Here is a 17,253-nt window from a genome sequence, read left to right on the forward strand (position 1 = left end):
TATATTGAGGGGCAAACTCGATCTGAGGAGGGTTAGCAGGGGATTATGGGTGAAGGGAGGAGCTAGGAGCTCGGGTCCATTAGCTTGAAACAAGTTGCCGGCTCGGATCCGATATTGGATCCGTAACCCACAGGTTGCAGACAAATGAACTACCTATTCAGATGGAACGTTATGGTGAGTACATAACTTCTAATTATCTTTTCCCCGGTCCCTCTGGTGAAGAACCTACAGCCACTAAGGACTGAGGGATAAACACATCATCTGCAGTTGAAGCAATTCCTTCTCTGGCAAAGAGACAACCACTCTTGTTGATATATAGGAGGAAGGAACAAGTGTTTTACCTAATAGCCAGGATAAGGAGCCTGGGTTGTGGGAGAGTGTGCCTGCTTTGGATCAGTCCTTTTCTTGTGAATCTCCCAGAAAGAGGAAAAATAGGGAAGAATGTGTCTTCTCCTGTTTCTATTTCCATGGACAAGGAAGATTTGTTGGATTTGCCAGGGGAGTTAGTTTCTTCTTTGTCTGCTTCCATTTGCTCTGCTGTGAAGAAAGGAAAATGTTTTTGTCATTTTCTGAGTCTAGAATTCTGTCAGAAGAGCAGGATTTGGAGTGTGAATGTTTTGCTTCAGAATATTCTTCCTGATTTTGATTTTGAGGTATCCATATAGCTTAGGGTACTTCTGCTAGAGATTTACCCCAGGAGTCCCTTCTTTTTCTGAAACTTTATCTACAAGGAAAGAGGTTTTTCATTGGGATCAAAATGGAATCCTCATGTCTCAGCAGATGTGTTATCATTTTCTACAGATGGATATTCCCCATTCATTAACTCTTCCTTCTGTGTTATCTGTTTTCTCACAGCTTGCAGTTTACCTGACAGTCAACCACCTGTGCTTAGGCAGACTGATTATTAGCTAACCCTAAAGCAGACACAGCAGTGATTTCCCTATCTGAAACTGCTAATGCAACTCAATTCACTCTCTGATGGGGATGGTAAATCTTTTGACAGATTTGGGAAGAAAGTGTACTCGTGTACTCTTCTGCCACGTTAATATTCAGAATATTAAACTGTAAGGCTCCTATGTTAAATTTTTACTTATGTCTTTTGAACATATGCAAAAGTTAACCATTAACTTTCCCTCTTCTGAGGTAAGACAGTCATCAAATGCTTCTTTAGTATCTGCTTCTCATGTAATTAAACATGTCTTAAGTGTTCTCCAGGGTGGCCGCTTCTGGGTCAGTCATGAGAGGATTTGCTTTGTTATGGTTCTAAAATTGTCCTGAAGATGTTAAAACTGAATTTCTACATTCTCCTATGGACAAGGAAGTTCTTTTCGGCCCTTCTGCAGCTGAGGTGTTTAAGATGTTTGAGAGGGGAGAGTTGATATAAGAGGTAATCCAAATCTTTCAGCTTCCCTTTTTAAGGCAAATAAAATTTTCCTTCTACCTCAGCTCCCTTTTTCAATAGGTAATTCAAGGTGATTACAAACATTTTTTTTAAGAAAACAATGACAAGGAGGCTCCGAAACAAATGGAAAGGAAAAGTCAGAATGACAATCAGCCTTTCCAGGTCCCCCTGGTAACCTTCCCTTTCTTTGACTCTTTCAGCAGTGGTACACTTTGCAGTGGGATTCCCTCCAACTTTTCAGGGGATCCCTTCTTGCCCAAAAACTCAGATTTCCTTACTTCCTCCTTTTCTGGAACAAATGCTCTCTCAATTAATTATAGAACCAGTTCCCGAAAACCAGAGAGGCAAAGGATTTTATTCAAGGATTTTCTGGTGCCAATGAGAAAAGGGACTTGGAGGCCGGTGCTGAATCTCTCTGTTCTCAATCTTTTTGTAAAAAGTTCCAAAGTTCAAATTCTTGTCCCTTCAGACCCTGTTCCTTTACTAGTTTTCATGATAAAGATAGATTTAAAAGATGCTTACAATCAGATTTCCACTGCCAAGCACTTCAGAAGTTTTTTTTTTTTTTTTTTTTTAAGATTTTTCTGTATCTAGCTCACATTATCAGCTCTGTCTTACCCTTTAAACTATCTGTGCCTCGAATAATATTTACAAAGTGTCTGTTTCCAGTAATTGTTTATTACAGACTCCAAAGCATTCACATTTTTCCATATTTGGACAATTGCCATATATCTGCAGATTCTTTTTCTAGCTGTCTAGAGTTAGAAAGTCCTCAAGTTTTCATGGGATGCCTTGTAGATTCTACCCCGTTAAGTGCCTTTCATCCTCCGTACAAAGTAAAAATATTCTAAAAGTTCTTACTGAGATTTTCCACTCAAAACCAAGCATCTGCCAGGGATTTTCTCAGGATTATGGGGTGCATGGCTTCCATGATCCTTATGATTCTCCTAGCCAAACTTCACATCAGAAAAATTCAATAGTACCTCAGGTCAGTCTGTACTCAGTAACTTCACCCTTTCTTAATTAATTCTTCCTTCTCCCTTGTTAGTTGTTTAGGTATGGTAATCTACCCGTATAATTTATGTTACTGCAACAGCGATCTAATGCTGAATATAGTACAGTTGTGTAAATAAACAACATAACAGCAGATGTTCTGATGCCAGGCCGCAGTGGTGCAGCAGTTAGCGTTGTCGCCTCACCGCAAAAGTTTCTCCGGTTCGATTCTTGGCTGGAGCGCCTTCTGTGTGGAGTCTGCATGTCCTCCCCATAGTGGAGTGACATTTAAAGACATGCAGGTAGATTCGTGCATGAATGCATATGCCTTCTTTGAAGGTTGGGCATTGGGATGGCACCTCGGCACCATAAAAATCCACTGCCAATCATTAGCGGACCGGAGTTCCACTGTGGCGACCCCTAACCAGGAAAAGCCGAAAGACATTAGTAACAGCTAGATCACTGTTGCAGTACCTGTACCCACCCTCCACCCCACCCCAGCCTGCTTTTTGTTAGTTATGATGTTGCCAAGTTAGATAGTTATATACCCGTGTGTATCCAGTTTCCATTTTTTGGTTATGTTTCCTAACATTCTTCTTTTAGAGCTATTGCCACTCTTTTTGGGGCAAGAAAACTCGGTGCTTTTTGCACTCTAGATGTCTGCTATATAGAGCGCCTCTCAAGCTCCTGACAATTAAAGCATGCAGAACACCCTTTAGATTTGAAAAGTTGGCTGGTACAGTCGGGTAGGACCCATATAGCTTACACTACTCCAACGGTGATCTACTACAGAATATCTTCTGTCATGTTAAAGAAATACAGTAAATTTTCTTTCAACTGTCCCTTCAAACATTATTGGTTATCATTCAAGCAGCCTCAGTTGTAGTCAGAACTTATTAAATGAAAAATAGTGCATGTGTGTTAGCAACTGTAGCAAAGAGATAGTTTATCAAAGGTGCTTTTCCCATAATTTAACAGTGATGTTGTGTAGATATATAATAGCTGTTTTCTTAGGTTGAAGACCTTTTTATGCATAAATGATTATAGCAAGATGTTATTTCTCTTCATTGCAGATTAGCAAAGGTTCTTGATACAGCATATACATAACAGGTTTTTGCTGTATCTAGAATCTTTTTTAAAACCTGCAGCCATTAAGTCCTAGCAGTTCCATTTCAGAGAGGTTCATTAACAGATCTGCCATAACAGTATGATAACATATTTTTTATTATTCTTTAGTTCATGTAATGCACCTTATTAATTTTATACCTCAGATTTTCAATTAGACGTCTAAGATTACTTACATGTATTAATTTATGTGTTTGTGTGTGCTCATGCATGCATACGTATGTATGCATGCGTGTGTGTGTGCGGGCGCACACATTATGTATGTATATTCATAGATATATATATATATATATATATATATATATATATATATATATATATATATATATATATATATATACATGCATGCACACTTGTGTATGTTTATATTTTAGGTTGAACTAGCAGAATTAGAGAAAGAAAAACTAGCTGCTTTGCAAGAAATTAAAAAGACAGAAAAACAAATCTACTTACTAGATGATGATGCAGAATGTAAACAAAAAAAATGCAAAGCATTGGAATTGCAGAATCAGGCCATATATATTGAAAACATAAGACTGAAAATGAATATTGAAGAAGAAGAGGAAAATGTAGCAAAGCTGCTGTCAGAAAACAATGTGTACCGTAAGAAAATGGCAACACACAGAGAGCTAATTGCTGTGGTGGAAAATAAACTACCATTCATGATAGAACTTGCCGAAAAGAAAGAAACAGTTAAAAAGCTGAGGGAAAAAAAGCAGGAATTAGCAGCTGACCTTCAGAATCCAGAAGGGAATTTAATTAAACAAGTCCAGGTTTGACTGTTTTTTTCTTGGTCATTATATCTGTAGAATTTTGCAAAACTGCACGTCTGCTGTTTACATCTTATATGACAAATATATATTTTGTAGTTGTGTGATTTTTCAGCTTCACTTCTTTCTCTTCTGATTTTCTTTTTTTTTCAGTGTTTGAAGATCCAGCCTAAAGCTTTTATCTACAAATCTCCTAGGCAAGACATGTTGTATGTGGGCTTGGAAAGTGTGGCACTGGGAATATTTGATGCCCTATGGCCTTTCACCTTGACAGGCACATGATACATTCATCATTTTGAACAGCTAACATTTTGAACATCAGATCAAGCAAAAAAGAACGAAACATGGAAAGTCCAATCCATTTGCTTCTGGCTTTTTAGAAGTACTTAAAAAGCCGTCAGCTTGTTGTATAACATTTCAATACAGCAGGGACTGGGATGTTAAGTTGTCAATCTAGCCTTCATTCTTGCTGGATGGGTTCGGAGCTGATCCTCGGCTCTGACTCGGCACTTGCTAAGCTCGAGAGCTAATTTTACCAGCTCGAGGCAACCCTATATCCCATGATGCAAGGCGGAGATTACTCAGATCTCGTTTGCCGCTTTGCTAACGAGGTGCCTTCTTTTACCAGCTCTTGGTAAGTGAACTTTTCAGAGACATTTCGTCTACCCCCCCTTTAACTTTACATATATATATTATATTTTGTTAATTATCGACTCACCTTAGCCCAATTCCCGTCAGTGTTCCCTTCTTTTTGACTAAATATTCCCTTGTCCCTAGTCAGGCCTTAGGCCTTCCCCTCCCTAATTTTTTTCCTGTCAGGGATTGTTTGTTTGTGACTGTGTGTTTTCCCTGGTTAATTTAATTTAATTTAATTAATTTAATTTAATTTGTTGGACAGAGTGTTTTTTGTGTGTGATTGTGTTACTGTTGTTCATCGACACAGTTATGTCAAAGGACACTAAGGTCTCAGGCTTCAAGAAGTGTGACTCGTGCTGTCAGAAGATGTCTCTGACAGACAGTCACACTTTTTGTGTTTATTGCCTGGGACCTTCGCACCTGCAGGACTCTTGTGCTATCTGTCATGCTTTCAGCCCAAGAGTCCTGCAGGAACGAAAAAATAAACTCATATTAAGAGGCTTATTAAAGCCCGAGAGCTCCCCGCTAAGTCGGTGCTGGGGAAGCCCTTGAAACCTGTTAAGCCTTCGGCTCAAGCTTCCAAGCCATCGGCTTCAGGTCCTTCCTCACCAGGCTCGAGATTGGCTCCGGCTGGAGCCGATCTTTCCATGCCAGTCTCAGTATCGGCTCCATCCGGCGCCGATACTACCAGATCCATACACTCAGTGTCGGCTCTGGCTGGAGCCGACGTATCTTCGACTCCGATGGCTCCATTGATCTCAAAAAAGAGATCTTGATCCCCTTCAGTGGAATCCATACATTCGGCTCCGAGATCACCTTTGCTCTTGGAGCGGAGCCATCGGAGCCGATCTTCTCGGTCATCCAGGCTATCTGATCACAACCTTGAGAGAGTGGTGAGTAGACTATTAAAGTCTCAGGCATTGGCCCAAATACTCCATAGCCCATCTCAACAGACGGTAGCTGTATCACATCCACCGAGCATTCCTCCTCCGACTCTCTTACAGAGTTCAGAGCCGGAGCTCCTCGGAACCAGTACCGTTGTGACTTCGGAGCCGATACCACCCCTTTCGGCTCCGTCATCCTCGGCTCCGATTTCCTCCTTGAGACCTTCATTGGAGGGATCTGGGCGTCTAGTCTCTCTCATCGGCTCCGAGGGGGTGAGTGGCATCGGACCCTTGTCTGACCCCGTTCTCCCTCTCGGAGCTTCGGCGTTGGTGAGCTCGGCCCCGACATCTGCCTTGGAGCCTTCCCTCTCGGTGAGGCCTGGGGTTCCTATCTCTTCGGAGAGGGAACTTTCTGGTCTCTCTGACGGGGGAGCCTTTGAGGTGATGAGGAGTGCACTAGCCCCTGGGCTTAGTCAACGGACAGTTCCATCAGCTCCTCCCACTACAGTGCCTGCTGACTTCTCTTCCCACTCTCTTGCTCCCGGGCCCAGAGATCCAACGCCTCAGGTTTCCCCATTGGGAATATCTTCCTCTTCCGAGGCTTCTCCTGATCCGTCAGGAGAACCCCCGCGTAAGAGGACATGTAAGAGGAAACATTTAGACTCCCCTGAGTCTACTACATCAGATACTGACTTGGATGAGTCGGAGGGATCCCCAAGGTCCTCCTCTGAGGATGTCTCATTTTCAGACATCCTTGAAATCCTTAAACAGAGGGGGAACTGGCCCTCCTTTTCCCTCCGAGGATGAGTCAGTATACCTGGAGGTGTTCGGATCTCGACCCTCTGCCTCCTGGGTGTCTCCGCCTTTCGACCCTCTCATGGAGGTAGTGGCTCGAAAGGCGTGGATGGCTCCAGATTCGGTGGAACCTATCCCTAGGAGACCTTCAAAATTTATTACTGCCCCACAAGATAGACAATATTTGACAAAGGGTGTCCCAGTTGATGCCATGGTGGTGGCTGCTGCCACCAAGAAGGAATTAGGTGATCCTTCTGTACCTGTCCATCCTCCTAATAAAGATTCTAGGACTATGGACAGGTACGGTAAGCGGATTTTTTTCTTCAGCGACGTTTGCTATGAGATCGCTGAACTACTTATGCCACTTCACCCGCTTTCAAAGAGATGTTCTTAAAGAGTTGGGAGAAGTTTTACAGGATCCGTCAGCTGCTGAGTCTCAGGATAAGATTAACTCACAGCTAGGAATCCTTAACTCCATTGCTAACTCCTCCATGCGGCTCATTTCTTATGCAGCCGATGGAGCGAGTAGGGCCGCAGGCACAGGAGTGGCTTTAAGGCGTTGTTCTGGTCAGGTTACTAAATTCTGTGGTTAATACAGTATTAGAGATGACACAAGAGACCAAGGCTCAAACTTTAGCAATTTTATTATTAGCTTTTAACAATTAAGGTTTGTAACAAAAAAAAGCAATTGACTAGTCAATATGCAAAAAAACCTATCACATTAATATGCAAAACCTAACCTATGACCTATCACATTAACAATTATAAAAACTGTTAAATCATGTACTTACAAGCATATGCAAAAAGAGAATCATCTGTGCCACTGATAGGGGGACTCCAAACCTATTCAGTACAGCTATCTGTTCAGTCAAGACAGGGCCGACACTGGCAGGCAATGCTGTATGCTCAGTTCAGGCTCTTGCTTCAATCAGATCCGGATACAAGCATATGCAAAAGAGAATCATCTTTGCCACTGATAGGGGACTCCAAACCTATTCAGTACAGCTATCTGTTCAGTCAAGACAGGGCCGACACTGGCAGGTAATGCTGTATGCTCAGTTCAGGCTCTTGCTTCAATCAGATCCGGATGATGATGAGTTCCAGTCTATTACCAACCTCTGAGCCTTTTATAGGTTTGAGTATGCCATAGGGTCAATAGGTTCAATTGATTACACCTAGGCCATTAGGTAATCATTCAGCTGATGATATTTAGATCACCAGTTTATTCATGAGCTAATGAACTGTTTTAAAACATTACAAATCATTTCCTGAGTTGTCAACAAGCCCCGTAATGTCTAGTTTTATACATTACTTCCTCCTTTCAGAAAGCCGTTTGCCCACACACCTGTGGTATAGTTCCTCTTTGAAATCCCCCTCTGTCTGGTAAACAACTTTTAAACTGGCAAACAACTCCAAAGGTTAACTAAAGTTCAGTTATGCCAGCATCAGTGTGCAAGGCTTGCCTTTGAAGCATAATTCTTTTAGATTTATAATATTAAGCAGCATATCATGTATTTATTCAATTAACAGCATATCAATCTAACATCAAGCACACCTACAAACACACAGCAGTTCAATGGCTTAGGGCATCAAAAATCAGGTAAACTGTGTGGATCCGTCACAGGCCACCCCTTGCACTAAGCAATGATCGCTGTGTGCTTCTAATAATGTGCAAAATTGACAGCATCTTATTGTATTTTTTCATAACCTTACAATAAATGCAGTAGGAAATTAAGCAGAACAACACTGAAACTATTGTGGTCAGCAATAAAGGGTGTAAAAGCAAGTTAAACCAGGCAGAAGCCTTTGGTGACCACATAAAAATATCATACCAATGTGAAACAGACATGTCTTGAATTTCGTTTGCAATTTGAAGAATGGTACCTTTGTCTTTAATCATTTTAATTACAGTTTGATGCATCATGTAAAGTCTTATTCAGCAGGAGCAGTACAGCTTGCCCTTCCTGCTTAATTTGTTTAAAGTCCGGGTGGACTAGAGATGGCCATCTAAAAGTGTGCAATGGTTCTATGCTAGCATTTAATGTGATGTCCATCCATCTAGTCAATCTGATCAATTCCCCAGTACAAAAATCAATGATTGCATGTACATTACTTTTACAATGTGCTCCACTGTCTGTGATTGTTCCATCACTCCAAGCCAGCTTACAGGAGGATACTACACAAGCTGTGGCATCATTGAGTTGATAAATGTCTGTCCCATTCACTATATATCTATGCCAAGCACATTTTCCAGTCCCATTATGTAAACATGGATGAGGCTTTCTTTTAATTAGCATGCACACCCACCCCTGGGGCCAGGTCTCACATCCTGCTAAATCAATGGGCATATCATTATAATCAATGAGATTAGATTCTATCTGAGGCACCCACCAATTACTTCCGAATTGCAAAGGCAATGCTACAAATGGACAAACTTGTTTTGTTCCCTTTTTACTAGCAAGATAATCAAAGATCAATATGCAAGAGTCATTTTCACATGTGAAATCTAATGGTTTTAACATGCTGAACAATTCTAGCACTACTTACAGTTTTACATCCTCTTGTATATCTTACTATATGTCCTAAACCATCAAATACAGTTGAACTGTTGTCCATAGCATATATCTCCAAATTTGGAGATCTGGTTTCTGCAGTGCTGTTTTCCCTTTGAAATTCGGCTATGCAGGAAGAATCTAATGGAGACTCAGCCAGAGAAAATCCTGATTCATTTAGTCTCTGATATAAGCCCCCAGCAGGATTGGCAGTGCATTTCTCTGGATGTCTGTCACAGTTTAATCTACAAACAGTTCTGATGTATTCTGTGCTGGTCAAATTCCATGTCAAGGTGGGTTTGGTAGTCACTGCAAACAACGCTCTTCCCAGCTTCCAGTAGAAGTCATCAGAGTATTGTCTCGTAACCACCCCTGGATTGGGTAGTCTACTTTCACTGTCACCGTCTGTTGTTTGGTCAGCCCTCTACATGAATCAAGGCAGTATATACAGCCAGTACATGCTGTTCAAGAGGGCTGTATCTAGTCTGTGCTCGGTCAGGGATTTAGACCAAAATCCCAGTGGTCTTTTCTTTCCCACATCATTCTTTTGCCACAATCCCAGGACATGACATTATTAGCAACAGTCACTTCCAAAATAAAGGTTGCTGTGGGTCTATTGGACCCAGTCCCACACTTTGTTGCAAGGCTTTTTCGCTTCCTCGAAGGCCATCTGCTGTTTAGGACCCCACTGAAAGTCACATTTCTTTTAGTCACATAGTGAATAGGTCGTAAAACTTGCCCAAGGTGTGGTACAAATGCTCTCCAAAGCCCATTGCTCCCAAAAGGCTTGTGCCTGCTGTTTTGTTTTGGGACTGCAATCTTTTGGATACTTTCTAAGGCCGATGCAGGTATTTCTCTTTTGCTCCATTCCATATCATACCCAGGAATTTCACTGATGTTCCCTGCTGTGTTTTATCCTCATTTATTGCCCACCCTCGGCTCTGAAGGTGTTCAATCACTGTTTTCAATGCAATGTCCACATCCGGCTTTTCTCCTGTAATCAGGATGTCATCAATGTAATGGAATACAGTCACTTTATTTAACTGCAACTTAGCCAGATCTCTGGCCACCAGCCCATGGCAAAGGGTTGGGCTGTGTAGATATCCTTGTGGAAGTACCTGGAAGGTATATTGCCTCCCCTCCCAGGTAAATGCAAATTGAGCCCTACTCTCTTCTGCTATAGGTATGGAGAAGAAAGCATTTGCTAAGTCCAAAACTGCATGGTACGGCCCAGCAGAAGAAGAAAGTCTCTACAATGGTAACAATGTCCGGCACTGCTGCAGTTAAAGGTGGAGCCACCTTATTCAAGCCCCGATAATCTACCGTCATACGCCAGGAACCATCAGGTTTTTTGACAGGCCACACCGGGTTATTGAATGGGCTCACAGTTGGTTCGAGTATGCCAACACGAAGCAATTCCTGGATTGTTTCAGTAATTTCTGAATGGCCCCCTGGAACACGATATTGTTTGATGTTGGTCACTACTTTTGGTGTGGGAATATGCAAAGGTTCCCACTTGGCATCACCTCGAACAACAGCCTTGACTGCATTGACTGAACAGTGCCGTACTCCAAATCTAAATGGCCCTACTGTAGTTTCTAAGGTCCTACCCTTTAGAACATCTATTCCTAAAATGTGTTCTGGTACAGGAGCTATCACGGCTACAATGGCACTAGGAATACCATCCCCAAAGGCTATTCTTACTTTGGTTTTGACACCTATCGTCTTTGCCCCCCCATATCCATCAATCTCCACAGACTGTCCACGAAATTTACGGGGTTGCCTGCAAAAATAGTTATTTCTGATCCAGTATCTACTAAAGCCATTACGTGTTGTGGTCCTCCCTCCAAAAATGGTAAGAGGCACGTGGGGCGTCGGTCCCCAGGTGTAATGGCTCTAACTGTGCCTCTAGCTACTGGGGACCCGCCTTCTAGTCAATTTGCTTCCATTTTTTCCATTGGGGTTTTCCACCCTTCTCTCCCCAATCTCTTTCATCAGTAAACTCTCCCTCTGCCATTGTGCTAGCTCCTCATCAGTGGGGATGTCAGGATACAACTGATTCCACCCTTTCTTTCCTTCAGTGGTACTTCTGTTTGGGCTTTTGCAGGGGTTTGTTTTCCTGAAAGATCTGATTCTCTTTCTTTCTGCTTCAGCTGGGGGTGAAATACTAAACAAGCACACTGGTGCATCTCTTCATCACTCAGTGACACCGCCTCTCCCCCTGTATCCCAGACCCAAAGAAACCAAGCCAAGAGGGACTCCTGTATTGCTTCAAAGAACAGCCATCCAGCTGCTCCCACTCCCTCTTTCACCTTCTTTCCCTTATCCTCCAATTTTAAACCTGATAAGGCCTTTGCCAGCTCCTCAGGGTCTACTGGGTTTACTGGTGAGGACTTAGGGGAAGGTGGAGGTGAAACCTGACTCAATGCCTTAGCAAGGGGGTCCCATTTCCCAAACAATGCTGGAAATTCAACATTTGCCCCTCCCTTACTTTTGGCATCTACAGATTGTTTCTTATTTAACCCTACACCTAGGTGCTTAAATGGGAAAAAACATTGGCTGTTGTGACATATCTACTGCAAACCACAGACCTTGCCGACTACGCCAGCTGTTCTGGTCAGGTTACTAAATTCTGTGGTTAATACAGTATTAGAGATGACACAAGAGACCAAGGCTCAAACTTTAGCAATTTTATTATTAGCTTTTAACAATTAAGGTTTGTAACAAAAAAAAGCAATTGACTAGTCAATATGCAAAAAAACCTATCACATTAATATGCAAAACCTAACCTATGACCTATCACATTAACAATTATAAAAACTGTTAAATCATGTACTTACAAGCATATGCAAAAGAGAATCATCTGTGCCACTGATAGGGGGACTCCAAACCTATTCAGTACAGCTATCTGTTCAGTCAAGACAGGGCCGACACTGGCAGGCAATGCTGTATGCTCAGTTCAGGCTCTTGCTTCAATCAGATCCGGATACAAGCATATGCAAAAAGAGAATCATCTTTGCCACTGATAGGGGGACTCCAAACCTATTCAGTACAGCTATCTGTTCAGTCAAGACAGGGCCGACACTGGCAGGTAATGCTGTATGCTCAGTTCAGGCTCTTGCTTCAATCAGATCCGGATGATGATGAGTTCCAGTCTATTACCAACCTCTGAGCCTTTTATAGGTTTGAGTATGCCATAGGGTCAATAGGTTCAATTGATTACACCTAGGCCATTAGGTAATCATTCAGCTGATGATATTTAGATCACCAGTTGAATTCATGAGCTAATGAACTGTTTTTAAAACATTACAAATCATTTCCTGAGTTGTCAACAAGCCCCGTAATGTCTAGTTTTATACATTACTTCCTCCTTTCAGAAAGCCGTTTGCCCACACACCTGTGGTATAGTTCCTCTTTGAAATCCCCCTCTGTCTGGTAAACAACTTTTAAACTGGCAAACAACTCCAAAGGTTAACTAAAGTTCAGTTATGCCAGCATCAGTGTGCAAGGCTTGCCTTTGAAGCATAATTCTTTTAGATTTATAATATTAAGCAGCATATCATGTATTTATTCAATTAACAGCATATCAATCTAACATCAAGCACACCTACAAACACACAGCAGTTCAATGGCTTAGGGCATCAAAAATCAGGTAAACTGTGTGGATCCGTCACAGGCGTCAGTCCTGGATGCGCCTTTGTAATTTTGCAGACCCCTTCAAGGCGTTTTTCACAAACTCCCCCTTTGATGGCTCGACCTTGTTCGGTCCTCAAGTGAAAGACACTTTGACTAGATGCGAACAAGATGGCAAGACTCTTTCTGCCGTAGGAGTCCGTTTCTCCACCCCTTCTAGACCTTACCCCAAAGGACAGAAGGGAGGGAAAATGTGGTTCCGCAAATCTCAAGGAGTCACGCCTGACACACGAAGTCAGTTTACCCCCAGAGTCAGAGGGGGCAACAATAATAGACGCCACCCTAGGGGCAGAGGTGGTCCGCAGAATCAGGGTAGCAGAGAGCCTCTTTCTGACAAACCCTTCCAGCATCCCTGAGATGTTGCCCGATTGTCCGCCTTCGGAGGCAGTCGGGGGAAAACTATCGCTGTACCCAATAGCCTGGCTTTCCCTTTCTCAAGACAAATGGGTACAGTCAATTATATCCGAGGGTTACAAAATTCCCTTTATTCAAACCCCAATTCAACAAAAGGGAACCCTTCCAGACGTTCCACCTGGTCTAAGGGAATTAGCAGTACTAGAAATATCAAAACTGCTAGTAAAAAGAGCCATCCAGCCAGTCCCAGTGGACCAAATAGGATCCGGAAATCTACTCAAGGTTCTTTTAGTTCCAAAAAAGACAGGAGACTGGAGACCAATATTAGATCTCAGCAAACTCAACAAGTTTGTAAAGAAATCAAGATTCCGGATGGTCACGTTTCAGTCCATTCTGCCCTTTCTGGGCAAGGACAATTGGATGTGCTCGATAGATCTTCAGGATGCGTACTACCACATAAAAATTCACAGACGCTCCAGAAGATTTCTCTGCTTCCGGCTGGGGACCAGTCACTTCCAATTCAGAGCCCTGCCCTTTGGACTCACTACAGCCCCCAGAGTGTTCACCAAATGCATGGCAGTGGTTACGGCTCACCTGAGACATCAAGGATTCCAGGTGTTTCCATATCTAGACGACTGGCTCCTCACTGCCACCACCAGGCATCAGCTTCTCCAAGCCAGAAATTACACCATTCACACTTGCAGAGGGCTAGGAATTTCTATAAATTTCAAAAAATCTGCCTTGTCACCTTGTCAATATATTACTTTTATAGGCGCAAGATTGGACACCGTACAACTTTCAGCAAGGTTGACAGACCAAAGGATCTTGGACATTCAAAGACACGTCCAAGTGATTCTATTCAGCAACAAAATTCAGGCCAGATTTGCTCTGAAAGTACTGGGTCTTATGGCGGCTGCCATAACACTTCTTCCCCTCACCCGCTTTTACATGCGGCTTCTACAATGGATGCTATTCACCCAATGGTCCTTTCAACAACTTCTCATGCGTCACAAGATCATAGTAACTCCAACTTGCAAAAGACATCTGACTTGGTGGATATCGTCCCCTCAAATCCATCAAGGCAGACCATTTGTTCCTCTTGCCCCGGTTGCCACGGTTACATCGGACGCCTCCCTGATCGGGTGGGGGGGGCATTATCAGGGCAGAATGGTCCATGGCACTTGGCAACCTTTCGAGTACCATCTGCACATAAATGTTCTGGAGATGAGAGCAGTGCTTTTAACGTTGCAAGCCCTCAACGACTCTCTTCCCCTGGGAACTATTGCAGTCCAAACGGACAATATGTCCGTAGTGTGGTATATAAACAAACAGGGTGGAACCAAGTCCTATCCACTGTGTCGAGAGGCTCTCAGACTTGGGCAATGGGCAATCTCCTCTCACCGGTTTCTGATAGCAACGCACATCCCCGGGAAATCCAACATCATAGCGGACAGATTGAGCAGAGCTATTCTCATGCCTCACGAGTGGTCTCTCATACAGTCAGTGACGGAAGAGATTTTTCAGAAGTGGGGTCTTCCTTGCTGCGACCTTTTCGCTACACCTCAAAACAGCAAATGCCCAGACTTCTTCTCTCTCTTCCCCCTTCCAGGCCATCACCCCAGAAACGCTGTAACCCAAGATTGGCCCCGGGGACTTCTTTATGCCTTTCCACCTTTTCCACTGATACCTCAGCTAATTCAGAAAGCAACCGCTTTGAGAGCCAAGTTGATTCTCATTGGCCTCGACAGATATGGTTTCCGTTCCTACATCATTACCTCTTGGTACAGCCATGGCATCTGGACCCGGTTCCAGATCTTCTGACCCACCAGTCGGGTCAACTGCACCAATCCATACCCTCTCTCAACCTCACTGCTTGGTTGCTCCACTTCCATCCTTAGCCATGCTTCCTATGATTTCTAATCCTGTACGGGATATCATAGTAGCTTCTCTAAAATCTTCTACCAGAAAGATTTACACTAGTAAATGGCGACGTTTCTCTTTCTGGGCAAAAGCTAGGAACATAGACCCCTATACTGCTCCAATTCATTTGGTATTGGACTCCTAGCTGACATTTTTCATTCAGGATCCTCTTCTTCCACAGTGAAAGTTCAACTGGCAGCCATTTCAAATTTTCATATAGGCTTTTTGGACCACAACATTATGTCACATAAACTTTGCAAGGCATTCCTTCGAGGTATCTTTTTATTGAAACCTCCGATTAGAGACCCCCCACCACAGTGGGATCTAAATTTAATTTTAACATCCTTGATTCTTCCCCCGTTCGAACCTGCAGCTGCCTGTTCTTTGAAATTGCTTTCTTGGAAGACACTTTTTCTAGTTGCCATTACATCTGCCAGAAGAATATCTGAGCTTCATGCTCTCTGTGTTCGCCCTCCCTATCTAATATTCCACAAAGACAGGGTATCCCTAAGAAGTAATCCGTCTTTCTTACCAAAGGTAGCATCACAAACTAACCTAAATCAATCCATTGATCTTCCAGTATTTTTTCCGAACTATTCTGATAGAGCTGAACAAAAGTTACATTATCTCGATGTTCACCACCAGCTCAGATATTATCTTGATAAGACAAAAATTTTTAGGAAATCTGATCAACTATTTCTATCCTATGCAGAGAACAGGAAAGGCCTTCCAGTTTCTAAGGTAACTTTATCTAGGTGGCTGTCTTCTGTGATCACTTACAGTTATCAGCTCAGAGGCAAAGAGTTGGTTTCTAACCCAAAAGCCCATTCTACCAGAGCTCTAGCTACATCTACAGCTTTTCAAGCTAGACTTCCAATAGACACTATTTGTGCATCAGCCACATGGGCCTCTCCTCATACCTTTGCTTCACATTACGAATTAGATTTGGTCTCCAGAGACAGAGCAAATTTTGGTTCCACCGTTCTCAAGAGTCTGTTCCATTGAGCCACCCAGGATAGAGGTGCTAGGACGGTCCCATCCAGCAAGAATGAAGGCGAGATTGACAACTTAACATTTAGAAGTTATGTACCTACCATAACGTTCCATGTTAGTTGTCTTCTCTGCGCTTCTTTCTTAAGTCCCCTCCATCCCCTAGCCTGGTCAGACCGGGAAGATTATACATCTTCTATTAAGAGGTTATTACCTTTTTTCTAGCTGTTCAACTCCTAGTGTCACTAGATTATGTTGATCCTTTCTAGATTATGATGTTATTTAGTATCCTTATTTTCTTCCTCCTCTTAAGTTGGAAGAAAATACTGCTATTTCTTTAGCTACCAAACGAGATCTGAGTAATCTCCGCCTTGCATCATGGGATATAGGGTTGCCTCGAGCTGGTAAAATTAGCTCTCGAGCTTAGCAAGTGGGCTCCGAACCCATCCAGCAAGAAAGAAGGCGAGAGAAGACAACTAACATGGAACGTTATGGTAGGTACATAACTTCTAATTTTCGCCCTTTCCCTATTGAAGTGTGATCTAGGATTTAGTATTTATAAGTTGGGGGGGGGGGGGCGCAAGTGTGCTATAGAACTTGTTTGTTGTATACATCTATATATAGATGTAGGTTGGGTTTGGCATAATGGTTAAGGTCTTTGCCTCATAGACACAAGATACAGAGTTTCATTCTGACTTTTGGTTATTGGCTAGGCTTATAATGATGCTTCAGGGCAGTTAGCCTATTATTTTAGCTATGAACCTATATGTGTGTGTGTGTGTGTGTGTGTGTGTGTATATATATATATATATATATATATATATATATATATATATATATATATATATATATATATATATAGATATATTTGTGTGTGTGTTTTATATATATACATATATATATATATATGTGTGTGTGTGTGTGTGTACAGACACACTGAGCAGTCAGATGGAATCACATCTGGTAAAGCAAGCTGAGCTGTGTCCCAGTATCCCAGTTAAGTACATGCACTGATGATCACAACTGCAAGTCAGTTTTGTATACAGTATTGCAGTGCAATGAGGCTTGGGGATAGGTCATTTTCCCATTGTGTGATTATGGAGTTAGTATATATGAAACTGCAAGGGGTGGAGGAGGAT

At 42.5% G+C, this 17,253-nt stretch overlaps 1 protein-coding gene across 1 annotated transcript in view; it reads left to right on the forward strand.

The window, feature by feature from the left end:
• The window catches only part of CCDC122 (coiled-coil domain containing 122), a 313,032-nt gene that overhangs the window by 21,848 nt on the left and 273,931 nt on the right, over positions 1 to 17,253 (forward strand). Inside the window, exon 3 of the mRNA XM_044072048.1 lies at positions 3,895 to 4,293. Within this exon, the coding sequence (XP_043927983.1) occupies positions 3,895 to 4,293 (399 nt within the window). The remainder of the gene's footprint in view (positions 1 to 3,894; positions 4,294 to 17,253) is intronic.

Source organism: Protopterus annectens, chromosome 5.part0 (genome assembly GCF_019279795.1).
Source record: "Protopterus annectens isolate FY-2018-M chromosome 5.part0, PAN1.0, whole genome shotgun sequence".
Classification (NCBI taxonomy): domain Eukaryota; kingdom Metazoa; phylum Chordata; order Ceratodontiformes; family Protopteridae; genus Protopterus; species Protopterus annectens.